Source organism: Onychomys torridus, chromosome 14 (genome assembly GCF_903995425.1).
Source record: "Onychomys torridus chromosome 14, mOncTor1.1, whole genome shotgun sequence".
NCBI lineage: Eukaryota > Metazoa > Chordata > Mammalia > Rodentia > Cricetidae > Onychomys > Onychomys torridus.
In genome coordinates this window covers 41,525,065-41,537,686 of record NC_050456.1, presented here as the reverse complement: position 1 = coordinate 41,537,686, position 12,622 = coordinate 41,525,065, and the positions used below count along the sequence as shown (strand labels likewise).

Here is a 12,622-nt window from a genome sequence, read left to right as displayed (position 1 = left end):
CCATCAGATTTCAGGTAAACGTACAAAAACATCCTTCAAACAATGTTACCGCCCTAAGATGCCAACATGAAATTAGATGAATAAATCTCCACGGCACTGAGGCATCATAGCTACCTTAAATGTAATTTTTGGGCAGCTTGTTAATATAGGTAAATAGTATATCTTCTTTAAAAGCCTTCATTCACCAAGGCAGATAGAGGTGGAAAGGAGGAGGAGGAGGAGGAGGAGGAGGAGGAGGAGGAGGAGGAGGAGGAAGAGGAAGAAGAAGAAGAAGAAGAAGAAGAAGAAGAAGAAGAAGAAGAAAGAAATCCTTCACGGTTAGGCCTTCTAGTTTTCTGCAACTATCATTAAAAATTATCTGTATAGAGAAAGCTTAGTTCCTCCAAGTGTTAACACTATTTTCTAGAGAGCACCGAGCAGATGTTTTCAGGCATCATTTGTACTGGCAAGTTGGTTGGTATTTTTAGAATCTCAAATTCTTCTACATCATTTCACTAACTATTTCTCCGCCACCCTCACCCAGACCTGAGCTCATAAAAATGAAAGATAAAATTTACCAATACATTTCTCCAAGTGTTGATTCTGGATCACCCCATAGCTGAAATGAGGTGCAGCTGGATCGTAAGATTGAGAGCCGTGAAGTTCGATCCTGTTGGGTTGATTCTAGACTCGGGTAGGGCAAGAAAACTTCAGGTGCAATTTGTTGTTGCTTTCTAAATAGGCTCACTGTACCCATGCTTGGCCTGGAACTCACTATGAAGACCTTCAATGTAGAGAGCTCTGTCAATCTCGCCTGGTGAGTGCTGGGATTAGAGGCACACCAAGGCTGCAAAATTGAGACAATCTCAGGCCTAACACTTGTCACTCACGTGACCTAGAAAGTGAACGTGTTCTTAAAATTTTCAATCTTGGTGCCTTTTTTTTTTTGGTCTCTGGAGCCCCAAACTGCCCCTTGTCATCCAAAGTACTTCCAGAGCCTTTAGGTATCAAATGAGGGAATGAGGGAGCTTTACCACGGAAATCTTTCAGGGGCCACAGAAGGGCGGTTTGTTTGATTTGGGAACTACCTATTTGATCACAGAAGCTCTCTCTATCTGTCCATCTACTGCTCTTTCGCTATGAGAGTTTCAATTTTCAAGAATTTTTGGGATCAGGAGCATTGTATACAGCGATGACAATTCATAAAGCCCAGAGTAGCCAAATCAGTTTAAATGACATAGAAACAAACAAAAATCAACCCCTACTCGTGTCCTGGGCTCCCAGGTGCCATTTGGCGGCCCGCCTATTGTCTTCCTGGATTCCATTCTTCATGTGTTTGGTACGCTAGCATGTTTTGCCTTCAGAAATGTTAGCAGACATCTGACCCATGGAGCACCTTCTAAGAACAGAGGGGTGAATTAAGAGGACCCCAACTGGGTGAGAAGTCCAGTCCAAGTGACTTAAAGATAGATGTCAAATTTTGTAATAGGAAAAACAAAATCTTAGATAATCTGGATATCATTTACTTTCTTAGCAAAAAGGTGGTAGATTGTGTGTGTGTGTGTGTGTGTGTGTGTGTGTGTTATATGAAGGAAGAACAATTACATGCTAAGTATATTTTTTATTTTAACTGAGGCTCTTCTCAAGACAATGACATTCTTGATAAATTGTTGCATATTAAATGTAGAGCATTGATTTAGGAAATGCCTGTCATTTCTCTGTGGCCTTGCTTTATGGTCAATATATAACCTTTGCATTCTGTCTCCTATCTTAATATTTCTTTTATTGAAAATAATTTACTTGACTAAAACCCACTTCGGAGGCAGGAAGTTGCTAGTGTAGTTATTGACAACCTCTCCTAATTTTTTTTTTCTTAATAAAAGCTCAATTCTACATGCACTATATGTTTACCAGGAATGATCACGAGTGCCCACTGCTTCTGAATGGGAGAGGCCCTCCATAGAAATGAAAACACTATTTTTTTAAATTATAAAGTTCTCATGTCTTTGCTTTTTTGTAAAATAGGACTCATTGCCCGAGTCTAGAATTTGTCTTCCCAAATTGCTCTTGAAAATTGCGGCCACTTCCTAAGAATGATTAGGTGTACAAACCTTGACCACTTTTGTGGTGAATGTAAAGTACTGCCATAGACGGCATGCTCCTGTTGCAAATTCCAGGTTTAATGTGATAATGTGTATGCATTTATGTATACCACATGTATACATACATATACATGCATGTATACAATTCAATGTAGCAGGTGGTTAGCAATCTATCAATGGCTGTTTAAAAATACATACTGAGAGATATCAAAGGTTATAGAGAAGCTGGTGAGACTATTTGGATAAGATTCCACCCTCCATACCTGGTAAAGGGAATAAGAGTGATTTAAAAAAAAAAAATCTGAGATAGCTGCTCCCTTAATTAAGAAAGGTTACCCACCAAGTTGTTTTATTATTTGGCTTCTCCACACAGAATGCGTCGAGCTTGCTCATTTCGAACAGCCAAGTTCCCCAAGCTACCGAGAAACCTATCGTGGAAGTCTTTTAAATAAGTAAATAAACAGCATATATATGTTTTGTTTTGTTTTGTTTTGTTTTTTAAAAAAACCTTCAAAGCAAAAGTTATACATATATAACAGTGTCCTTTCGACATGAAATACCCACAGGAGACTCGCGAGCAAACGCTGAGCACGCAGTTCCGTCCCAAAGGGGTCTTTGCAGGCAGATCCTTCAGAAAAAAGCATAGCGAAGAGAAGTGGTGTTGGGTCAGGCCTTACCGCGGGGCCACTGAGTCGCGATGGAAGAGTGCTTAGTAGAGCCGGCTGGCAGTGGAGCAGACCGGGCCACTTAGGCCCGCGGGTCCCTGGCCACCGGGCTTCTACCAGCGCTACGTTCGCTGGTCTCATCCTCTCTCTTTTTCTTTTGTGTATCTCGTTTTTTACACTGGATTCTGTTTCTAAGCACGATGAGTGGGCAGCTCAGATGTCGCATTCGCTGTCGCTGGACGTGATGGAGATGGCCGAAGTGGCCGCCTTGCTGGACAGACTAGCAGCCGGGCTGGAGGCGACGCCCAACACCTCTGGCGTGCCCTCAGCCTCGGAACGTAGCACCCGCCCGGAGCCCTGCGACAGAACCTGCTGCTGGAGTCTACAGAGGAAGAAGGGACAAGGTCACAGCAAGAAACCAAGCGGCTGCGTCGTCCCCCTTTCCTCTGACCCGCCTCCCCCCTCCTCCGCGCCAAGACTACTCTTTCTCAGACTAAGTGGGGAAGGTGAGGCTACGGAATTTGGACGGATGCACAGCTGCCCTTCTGCAGAACCCTCCAATGGCCTCATGCCTTTTCTCTCTGGGCTCCTCGAATTTTTCTCTGCTGTCACCCACCGTTGGGAGATTTACTGGAGGACGGTCAGAAAAAGCAAAGCTGGACAGAGAAGGCTCCGAGACCTGGGATTCCTTTCCTAGTATTTACATCTATCTGCCCAGGGCTCATTGAGGTGATACCCCCGGAATCTGATCTATTCCTGCTAAAGTCAAAAATCGCTGCCTGGGGGTTGCCCGGAGAGTTTGGGCCTGGGATCCAAGGTCCACACGCCCCGAAGAATGGAAAGCATAGGCCGACTAGCTTGCTCGTTTTGAGGCAAGGATGGTCGGTTTGAGATGGGGATACATGCCTTTCTGCTTCTCAGTATCTGAGACCCTCGGAAACTGAAACCTTTTCAGAGCACCAGGGGAGGATGCAGCCGGGCTTTAAAAAAAAAAAATAAATAAAGCTAACTAAATAGGCTGATAAGAGTCTGGGTCCACGCTAGCAAGAATTAGCGTTGGGCCTTTGGATTTCTAATTGATTCTGGGCTTGTAATCTTTCTCTCCACCCAGCCCCCAACTCCAGTGACACCTCGGTTTGGTGACCCACACCAGCTGCTACAGTGACCCCCAAATCCCCCAAAACCAGAGAGATATGGGGAACCAGGAACCTGCACTGGAGTCCAGAACACAGTGGTCTCCTAAACCCAAGACAGATGGCACCCCCAACTCCTGCTGAATCCAGGCACCAGGTAAGGGCACCGCCCGGAATGCCTCTGCCTGCCCATCCCCGTGTGCACCAAGCCCGGAGGCCTCTAGGTACTACTGACCTGTTTTTGGCTGCCGCCGCCCGATCTCTTTGTCGGCGGTTTTTGAACCAGTTGCCCACCTGCGTGGGGGTCAGTCCAGTTGCCTGGGCGAGCTCGCGCTTTTTGCTGGGGTTGGGATATGGGTCCTGAAGGTACCACTCTCGAAGCAGGTGCCGCGTGCGCTCCTTGAAGCAGTGCGTCTTCTGTTCGCCATCCCAAATGGTCCTCGGCAGCGGGAACTTCTTCCTTACCCGGTACTTGTCTACGGGCCCCAGGGGCCGTCCACGCAGCTTCTCTGCCTCCTGGTAATGCGCCTCCAGCCACAGCGCCTGCAGCTTGGCGTGCGATTCCTTAGTAAACTTATGATTTTCCAGGATATGGTAGAGTTCGCGGTAGTTGCCACCGTGGAAGGCCACTATGGCTCTCGCGCGCAGCACCGACTCGTTCTTGTTGAGGGCCTCACAGGCCGCCGGGGCCACGGGCAGCGACCACAGGAAGCGACCCAGGCGCTCCACATCGCCGCTTTCCTCCAGGGTCTCGCATACCCCGGCCACTTGCTGGGGGCTGAAATTCAAGATGGGCAGCTGGAACATCGAGGCTGTGCGGACGCCCCGAGCAGGATACGCAGCAGATGCCCGCAGGCCGATCGGGGTGCGGCTGGGGGCTACAGAGTCGGGGGGAGCCTTCCCGCCGGGAAAGAGCTGTGGGTTGAGTTCGGCTGCACTTGCTCCGCTTGGGCACGCCAGTGAGCTAGCCCGCGCCGCTACTGGGGTGGGCGGATTGGTGACGCCGGCGCCATGGAGACCCCCTGTCAGTCACCGGGCAGCTCTGCCAATCAAGGCAGCCACTAGCGCGCCCCGGCCATTTCAGCACCTCCCTAGACTCGACAGCGCTCGCGGTTTGCCGGGAGACTGCTCAGGGTTTTGCCGAAGCCCAAGGATGAAAAAGAGGTAGGAGTGGCTGGAACACACGGAAACCACAGCGTTTCACTCTCCCAGCTCCTCCTCCCCGGCTCCTCCCTCTTGTTTTCCCACCCGAGAGGCAGGACGCTGCAGGAATTCACTTTGGGGGGCGACTCAAGGCCTGGGTCGAAAGGACTTCAGAGGACAAAGACGACTAGGGAAAGACAAATCCTCCGAGAATCGTAGCCAAGCGGCAAACCCCGCGGGGAGCGTGCGCACCAAGGGGACAGGGAGGGGAGTGTATCTTGCTTTTATTTTATTTTATTTTTCCCCCCAGGCACCCATTCCTGTCTGTCTCCTGCTTACCCTGTTCCAGCTGCAAAAGCAGCTGCGCGGGAAGCAGGCCTGGAACAGAAGGGACAGGACCAGGGATCTGTAGAGGAGGTCAGAGACTTCTGAAATTATTTTAAACGGCAGCGGCAAGGACACACACTTGGTAGATAACTAGGTGCTAACCCCGGAGTCGAACCGCAAGAAAGGCGGGCTGGAGGGGCTTCTGACCCAAATCAAGTCATACTTTATAGCCCCCCTCTCCAGTTCAGTGATCTTGAACAAATGTGCACCGGCCATGTCTAGAGTGAGAAGTCATCCATAGGTCAGGACAGCAGCTTAAAAGCCTACTTTCAAAGATCTTTTTTTTTTTTTAATGTAGGTATTTCGTCCTCTCGTGGCAGGCTGGTTTTGCCTCTGCCCAGCGTTAGAACATACAATTCCTGGGGTAGAGGCAGAAATCTTGGTTTTTTAGATCAGAAGCAGTTCAATGACAGCAAAATGGGGGTGGGAGGAGGGCGGTGTGTTCCACTATACCTAGTGTGTTAAGGTGGCAAGGTAGCGTGGTCAGAGCCGCGGGGCAATGACCCCTCCCGCAGAGAGCATGGGCCTTTTTGGCTCCCTGCCTTCTGGCCAATAGATTGAATTGGCAACATTTATTGATTCCCAATTGACATTCACATCATACCGCTTTCTGTGGCTTCCGTCAAGGGAACCACGATCTCATGTGGGCCATTGATGAGGCTTCTTCGGTAGAAAGGAAATACTGGGGAAAGGCGTCCCAAGAAAGCAGGCGACAAGGTTCACCACCGAACTGGACTGGGCCTGGCTGTCTTTTCTTTAGTATCAAACACACTTTGTGTGCGGCTTGTACAGCCTGAGTACATCAGAAGGCAGATAGATAGCACAGATGGTTGGATGTGTCGGGTCAGATCACACCACGCCTCAGTGAAGGGTAAAGCTCGTTCTGACGGAAACCCCTGATATTATTTTCACAGATCTTCGCAGTTCACTCGGAAAAAAAAAGCAGCAGAGGGGAAGGGGCGGGAAAAGCCCCCGCAACCATTTACATCATTTCTGCGAGATGGCCAGCCGCCTCAACAGTGAGGCTTCCTACCCGAAGAGCTCATTTTCTTGAAGTGAGACAGAGCAAGGGCAAAATGGGCCAGTGACAAAGCACAGACCTTCTCTGCCTTGGAGCGACTTCTGAATCAGCTCCAGGGACACATTTTAGTGAGAAATGTCGCATACAGAGGTCCTAGAGCCCTTGAGGAGGAGAATCCGAGGCACAGAAAAAGCCCCCGGAGACCTTGAAGGCAAAGCAGGGATCGAGCAGGGCTGCGGAAAAACAGAGGTTTCCCCTCTGGCCAGGGAAGGAAAGCGTGCCCCAGCTCTTCTCACACCGAGGCGGAATGGCTTCACCTCTGTCCCGGATCTTGGAAACTAGGCTGAGGTTCTCCCCGGACCTCCAGCTGCTCTCCCAGGCCCAGAGCAGGCCAGCGGGGCCGCAGGCCACAGCCTCTCGCCCAGCACTCTGAGTCAGCACACAAAGTTTAAAGGCTGCAGGTTGCGGGGGCAGGGACCACACGGACTCACTCACCTTTTGCCTTTAACCTTTGTAAGCAATCGGTTTTAATTTTCTGAGTCAGGACGCCCCATCCGGGAAATGCTCATATTTATCCCATTGCCCACTTCTTGAACAACAGTCTCATAAGTATGAGTTAAAAGGACACTTTGGCCTTTGCGTGTTTGGGGTCCCAGCGGGAAGTTGGGCTCAGCATCAGAGCTGGCAGTGGAAAGACTCCCAGGAGGTGCAGTCAGTGCCTGGGAGGTGCCTGGTTACCCTGGAGGTTGAGCTCTGGGGTGGGAGAGTTCTTGGGTCATCGGTCATCGTCAGGGACTTAATTTTGTTAACTCAAAAGAAATAAACGGCCCCTTGGAATCGCCTTTGTTCATCAGCTTCACCTGGAGAAAAACTGGAAGAGATGAGTGGGTTAAGTCCCCATCAAAAAAGGGGGGGCTCTTCGTGGGCTTCTTAGAAATGACTCAGTTGTGCGAAATGCATCCTTCACCCCACCCGCAAGCTCTCACAGCTCGCGTTTGCCAGGCGGAAAGCTGTACCTTCCGGGTGGTTTTTCTTAATTTTAAGGAGAGAAAGGTTAACAAACAAACCAACGTGGGGGGCGTTGTGACAACCCTCTAGGGATGCCACTTCATTATTTAATTTTATTTTTTTCAGCACGCGGATGGCCTCGACACTGTTGGGGTGCTTTCTGCCCCTACGCTTCACCGGGAGACCCGCCCGCGCTCAGTTCTGGCCAAGAATCCAGAGACGTGGATTCTGCTTGCTGTCAGTTTTAGTTTGGAGGCGGGGTGTGGAGAAAAATAGGTAGAGGCAATGCTCCAGGGCAGATTATAACTTCAGATTTAGAGAGTACCACTCTTCTGTGTACACAGGGCTTGCCAAGGCTCTGCACTTACCTTTTTTCTTTCCTTCTAGGGTAGAAAGATGGATGCTCACAGTAGCTCACAGTGACCCTGGAGCTCAGAGCTTAGAAGTCAATACACTTTTACTGGTTCCAACCTTAGCTTTTCATTGCCTGCTCCTAACTGTTGCTAGCTGCAATGCCTGAAAAATAATGGTGTGTTTCCCCCTCACCTCGCCACATTTGAATAGCCAGGGGCTTTAAGAATGCAGTAATTGAATCTATCTGAATTCCTTAATAAAGGCGCTGTGCTGTGTGTGTGAGAGTCAGGCTGGAAGACCATGAGGCTCCAGTCTTTTGTGGGTCCCTTTGGACTTTTGGAGAGTTTTGTCTTCCTTTACCCTTTCAAAGCCTGATGTTGACGATAAAAGCCGTTGGGTTTTTTGGTTTGTTTGTTTTGTCTTTTAATCGTTCATACCTCTAATTTATATTTTTACTTAAAAATAGTTACTTAAAAATACCTCATTTATAGAAAAAAAAAAAAAAAAAAAAAAAAAGAAAATCTACAAAGTGTCCAAAGGTATTTCGTAGTCTTTTAAATGGCGGTATGAGAATTTAAAAACTTTCATTTACTCCTTAACATTTTTCCAGTGAGACTGTCCACGTAGAGGTTCCGGTCTGTTGATATCTTTGGTGGTCCAGATCTTCAGATTGTGGAATGAATTCTAGATCCTACTTTAAAATACACACTACCCTAAACCAAACCAAAACAAACACCACCCCCCCAAGGTAGGCTGCTGCTATTTCCCACACATTTTGGCATTTCTTCTCTAAAGATGCACCTTGTAACAAAGAGCTAGGGGAGAGAGCCCTTTACTGCCTCCTCCTGAGAACAAACAAATGTTATCTTTGAAATGGTTGGGAGCTGTCCTAGAATTGCAAACTTAACTGGATGCAAGAGAAATGTTGCCATGAAAGTATTGATCTATTCCTCAGAGAAGGATGTTTATTATTATCTTCTTGTTATTATTCACCAGCTGGTGTTTAAATGGCATTTTAAATGGTGCAAAATTGCTTATGATTTTAAGTAGAGAACAATATGTGTATAATTGTACTATTTTTAAAACGGTGATTAGCGATCTTTTTAAAACTTGTGCTGCCCATCCAACCACATTTTAAGTTCTCATCTGTGGTGGATCATCAGGATCTTTGAATGAAAATTTGGATCTAAGCAGAGAGTACACTGTGAGCTATACTCCCATAAACTATGACCTTAGGTGCACATATCTCTCTCCTGCTTCTTTAGGCAGGCCTCAAAGTGCACAGGGCTAACTACATAATCTCATTGCTGATTTAGGACTATGTACCAATGGATCTGAGGGATTAATACTTAGCTATGTGACTGGCCTATGACTTATAAACATTATCAGTACTAAAATGTTAATTGATTGACTGAAAGAATCAGTAATTCATAGTTCTCTACTGGAACATTATTTCCTCCTCCTGTTATAATTTAACACTATAGTTAACATTTCCCCCACTATCATTAACATTATTTCTTTCTTTTTCTCGCCATTTTCAAGACCAAGATCAATATCTTTCTAAAATACTCATAATGGGAAATCAAAGTGGCTCATTAGATAAAGTTTTTGCCACCAAGTCTGACAACCTGAATTAGATCTCACACACACACACACACACACACATACACACACACACACAATTAATAAATACCTTACCTCCTCTGAGTTAGTCTCCTTGGTTAACAGAAAACCCTTTTTTAAAAATTGCATCATAAAAAATATACTTATATGTCATCTTACCTTCAAAGTAGCCACTCTCCCTCCGAGGCCATCTTACCATTCCCTCCTCCCCTACTTGCAGGAGACATTTGTCAATACCCAAAGACATTTTCAATTGTCAAAATTGCCATCTAGGAGCAGAGCCAGCGGTGCTAACATCTTAATATTTGAACAGAGCAACCCCTGACAATAAACACCAACAACGTTGCTGCTAAGAACTCCAACATCAAAGGATTTCAACATAAATAAGGCATGAAGCCTTGCTAGAATTCCGTTTACCCCAGAGGTGAGTTGTTTGTAAAGGAATCAGTTCAGTTTTGTTTTGTTTTGTTTTTTAGATTTATTTATTTTATTTATGTGTATGAGTGTTCTGCCTATGTATATGTCTGTGCACCAAGTGTGCACCTGGTGCCTGAAGATGTCAGGAGAGGATGTTGAAGCCCCTGCGATTATCAGCTGTCCTATGGGTGCTGGAAGCTGAACCTGGGTCCTCTGCAACAGCCACGAAGAGTACTCTTAACCACTGAGCCATCTCTCCAGGCTTGGACTCAGTATACTTTTAATTTTATTGTGTTTGTAGGCCACATTAATAAAATCAGTTCTTTGGACCTTTTTTTTTTTTTCCCCTTAAAATTTTCTGTAGTTGGTACCAGTAGTTATACTGGTAAGCCACGAACCTGAGAACAGGATGGTGCTTTTCTTTTTAACATGATGGAGTTTGGGCAATTGGTAGGACAGACATCAATAGTCATCAATCTCTCTTCATTTTACAGAGACCAAGGACTACCCACATTACACATCTAATTCATGGCAGATGGGGGAATTAAAACATATTCAAATTTCTACCCATTGCACACCTTACTCTCCTTACTCAAGGGAGATGGTTTGATTCTAGCAGAGTTGGGGGCAGACAATCTGAACCACACAGGGTTATTTACTGACCTTCCACATGTAAAGGTCTGCACTGTTTCCTGTGGCTATGGCGTCAGCACTTGGAACCTTCTAGTTCAAAGGGCTCAGGGAGATTGAAATTGTCTTGGATGTAACTCTTGTAAACCCCAAAGAATCCTTGAACCAAAATATGGCTTTGGGTCTCTAATGTCTTCTTTGGAGACTGGAAACTGCTGGAGTTTGGGGCTGGCACTATTGAGGAGCCTTTCCTGAGTCAGTACACTGTTGGCTGACAGGAAAACTGAACTGAATTCGGCCTCAGGGGGAGAGGGGATTGGACTTGAGGTGTTGTAAGGCTGGGTTTAAGTGAAAAAAACTCCCAACTCTTTTGTCAGGTCTTTCAAAAGAATAACAGTGATGCTCACAAGCATTTCTATAATTAACAAGCTGTCAACATTTTCTATTACGTCTACAGAAGTCGATTACAGACCTCAGAATTGTGATAAATGTTTCTTTAGGTCTGAAATGTTAGCCTTCATCTTCTTTTCAGCCTAGGGGCAATTTTTGAAACCAATTTTGTTTCAATCATTTTGGATCAGTTGTGTGGTAATTTTGGAAGTGCAGATGCTTCAGGGCCCACCTATTGAAATAAAGATTTTTAAATGGAAACCCAGAGAGGAGGCTGTTTAAGCCTTGCTAGGACCAGCTGCAAAGCTCTGGCAGGGAATTGCACAAGCAGGCAGGGAACAGAATTGCAGAAGATAAAAGGTGGAGAAATGTGTGTGTGTGTTTCTTTAACAGCAGATTTCCCCCCTTTGGACCCTTCAGACTGCAAGATTTTAAGCCCTCCTTTTTTTCTGTTTAAAAAAAGAAGAAGAAAATTTATTAGAACAGTTATTAACACTGGGGTTGAACTGAGTTTCAGAAATTTTTCATATTTATTTTTATTCTTCCTTTAGTAAATTTTCTTCTGTATCATTTCTGTTTCTTTAGTTTTTTTTTTTTTCTTTTTAAAGAAAAAAACCTAAATCAACCTTTTTGGTGCTTCTGTGTTAGCTTATTCCTTAATGCGTGCTAACTATTTTTGATGATGCCCTGCTTTCTCTCTTTTCTACTTGGTCTGATCTGTGACTCCTTCCGTCTGTCCCCAGGTCTCCGTTGCTGAGTACCTCCTCAGTAGACTAAGCTTAAATTGTAAGATAGACAAGACAAAATGCTCACTCCTGAAAGAAGCTGGGATGAAGGAGTGGGTCTCAGAGATGAGGAATAGAGTGATGTCTCAGGACAGTGATGCTTCTTAGACTAAATTCACAGAAGCCATGAAGTAGTAGATGCAGGGGGACTTTAGATATTTGAAGTTTATATCATTGCATTACCCACATGTTTGGGGGCCTCAGTTTTCTCATCTAACAAATTCCTTTTTTTTGGAACTGCAAGGATTAAAAGAGGTATGAATGCCCAGCCTTTGCTCAGTGCCCAACACAATGCATTTCAACAAGAATGAGTTTCCCTTTTGGGACCAACCATTGACTTAATCTAGCACCTGGGCCTCAAGTATTGTCTACATGATGTCTCACTTTCCACCTTGTTCTTGATTCCGCCATTCTTTGGTGTTGTCTTTGGGTCCCTAGAAACGTCCTCTGATTTTTTTGTTTTAAAGATTTATTTACTTTATTTTATGTATATGAGTACTTGGCCTACATGTAAGCATGTGTACCACATGCATGCCTGGCACCTACAGTGTTTCAGAAGAGGGTGTTGGATCCTCTGGAACTGGAGTTACAGATGGTTTTGGGTCACCGTGTGAGTGCTGAGAATTGAACACAGGTCTGATGCAACAAATGCTCTTAGCCGTTGAGCCATCTTCTCAGCCCTGGAAATGTTGAAGACAATAGTTTCTTCTGGGGTAGGCTTTCCCATTCCTTGTCGTTGCAATAAACTAATCTAAAATACTCAAAGTGGCTTACATGAATTTCCTTAGATTTTTACTGTGCTTGTTTCCTGTGGTTGGTGTAACAACATGTCTCAAAGCTGAATGGTACCAAAACCCAGAAATGTATTCTCTCCCAGGTCTGGGGGGCCACACATGTGATCAAAGTGTTGGCAGAGCCATGCTCTTTCCAGAGGCCCAGAAGAATGCCTCTTCTCCATTCTAGGCTGCTGCTACTTCTTCATTTG

At 45.7% G+C, this 12,622-nt stretch overlaps 1 protein-coding gene across 1 annotated transcript; it reads right to left on the bottom strand.

The window, feature by feature from the left end:
• Window positions 1–2,959: 2,959 nt before the first annotated feature.
• Six6 (SIX homeobox 6) lies at window positions 2,960–4,732 on the bottom strand. The gene is made up of 2 exons (XM_036205383.1): window positions 4,115–4,732; window positions 2,960–3,128 (listed from the first exon to the last, which is right to left on the bottom strand). The coding sequence occupies exons 1-2, from the start codon at window positions 4,684–4,686 to the stop codon at window positions 2,960–2,962; spliced, it is 741 nt and encodes a 246-aa protein (XP_036061276.1). The 5' UTR covers window positions 4,687–4,732.
• Window positions 4,733–12,622: the final 7,890 nt, after the last annotated feature.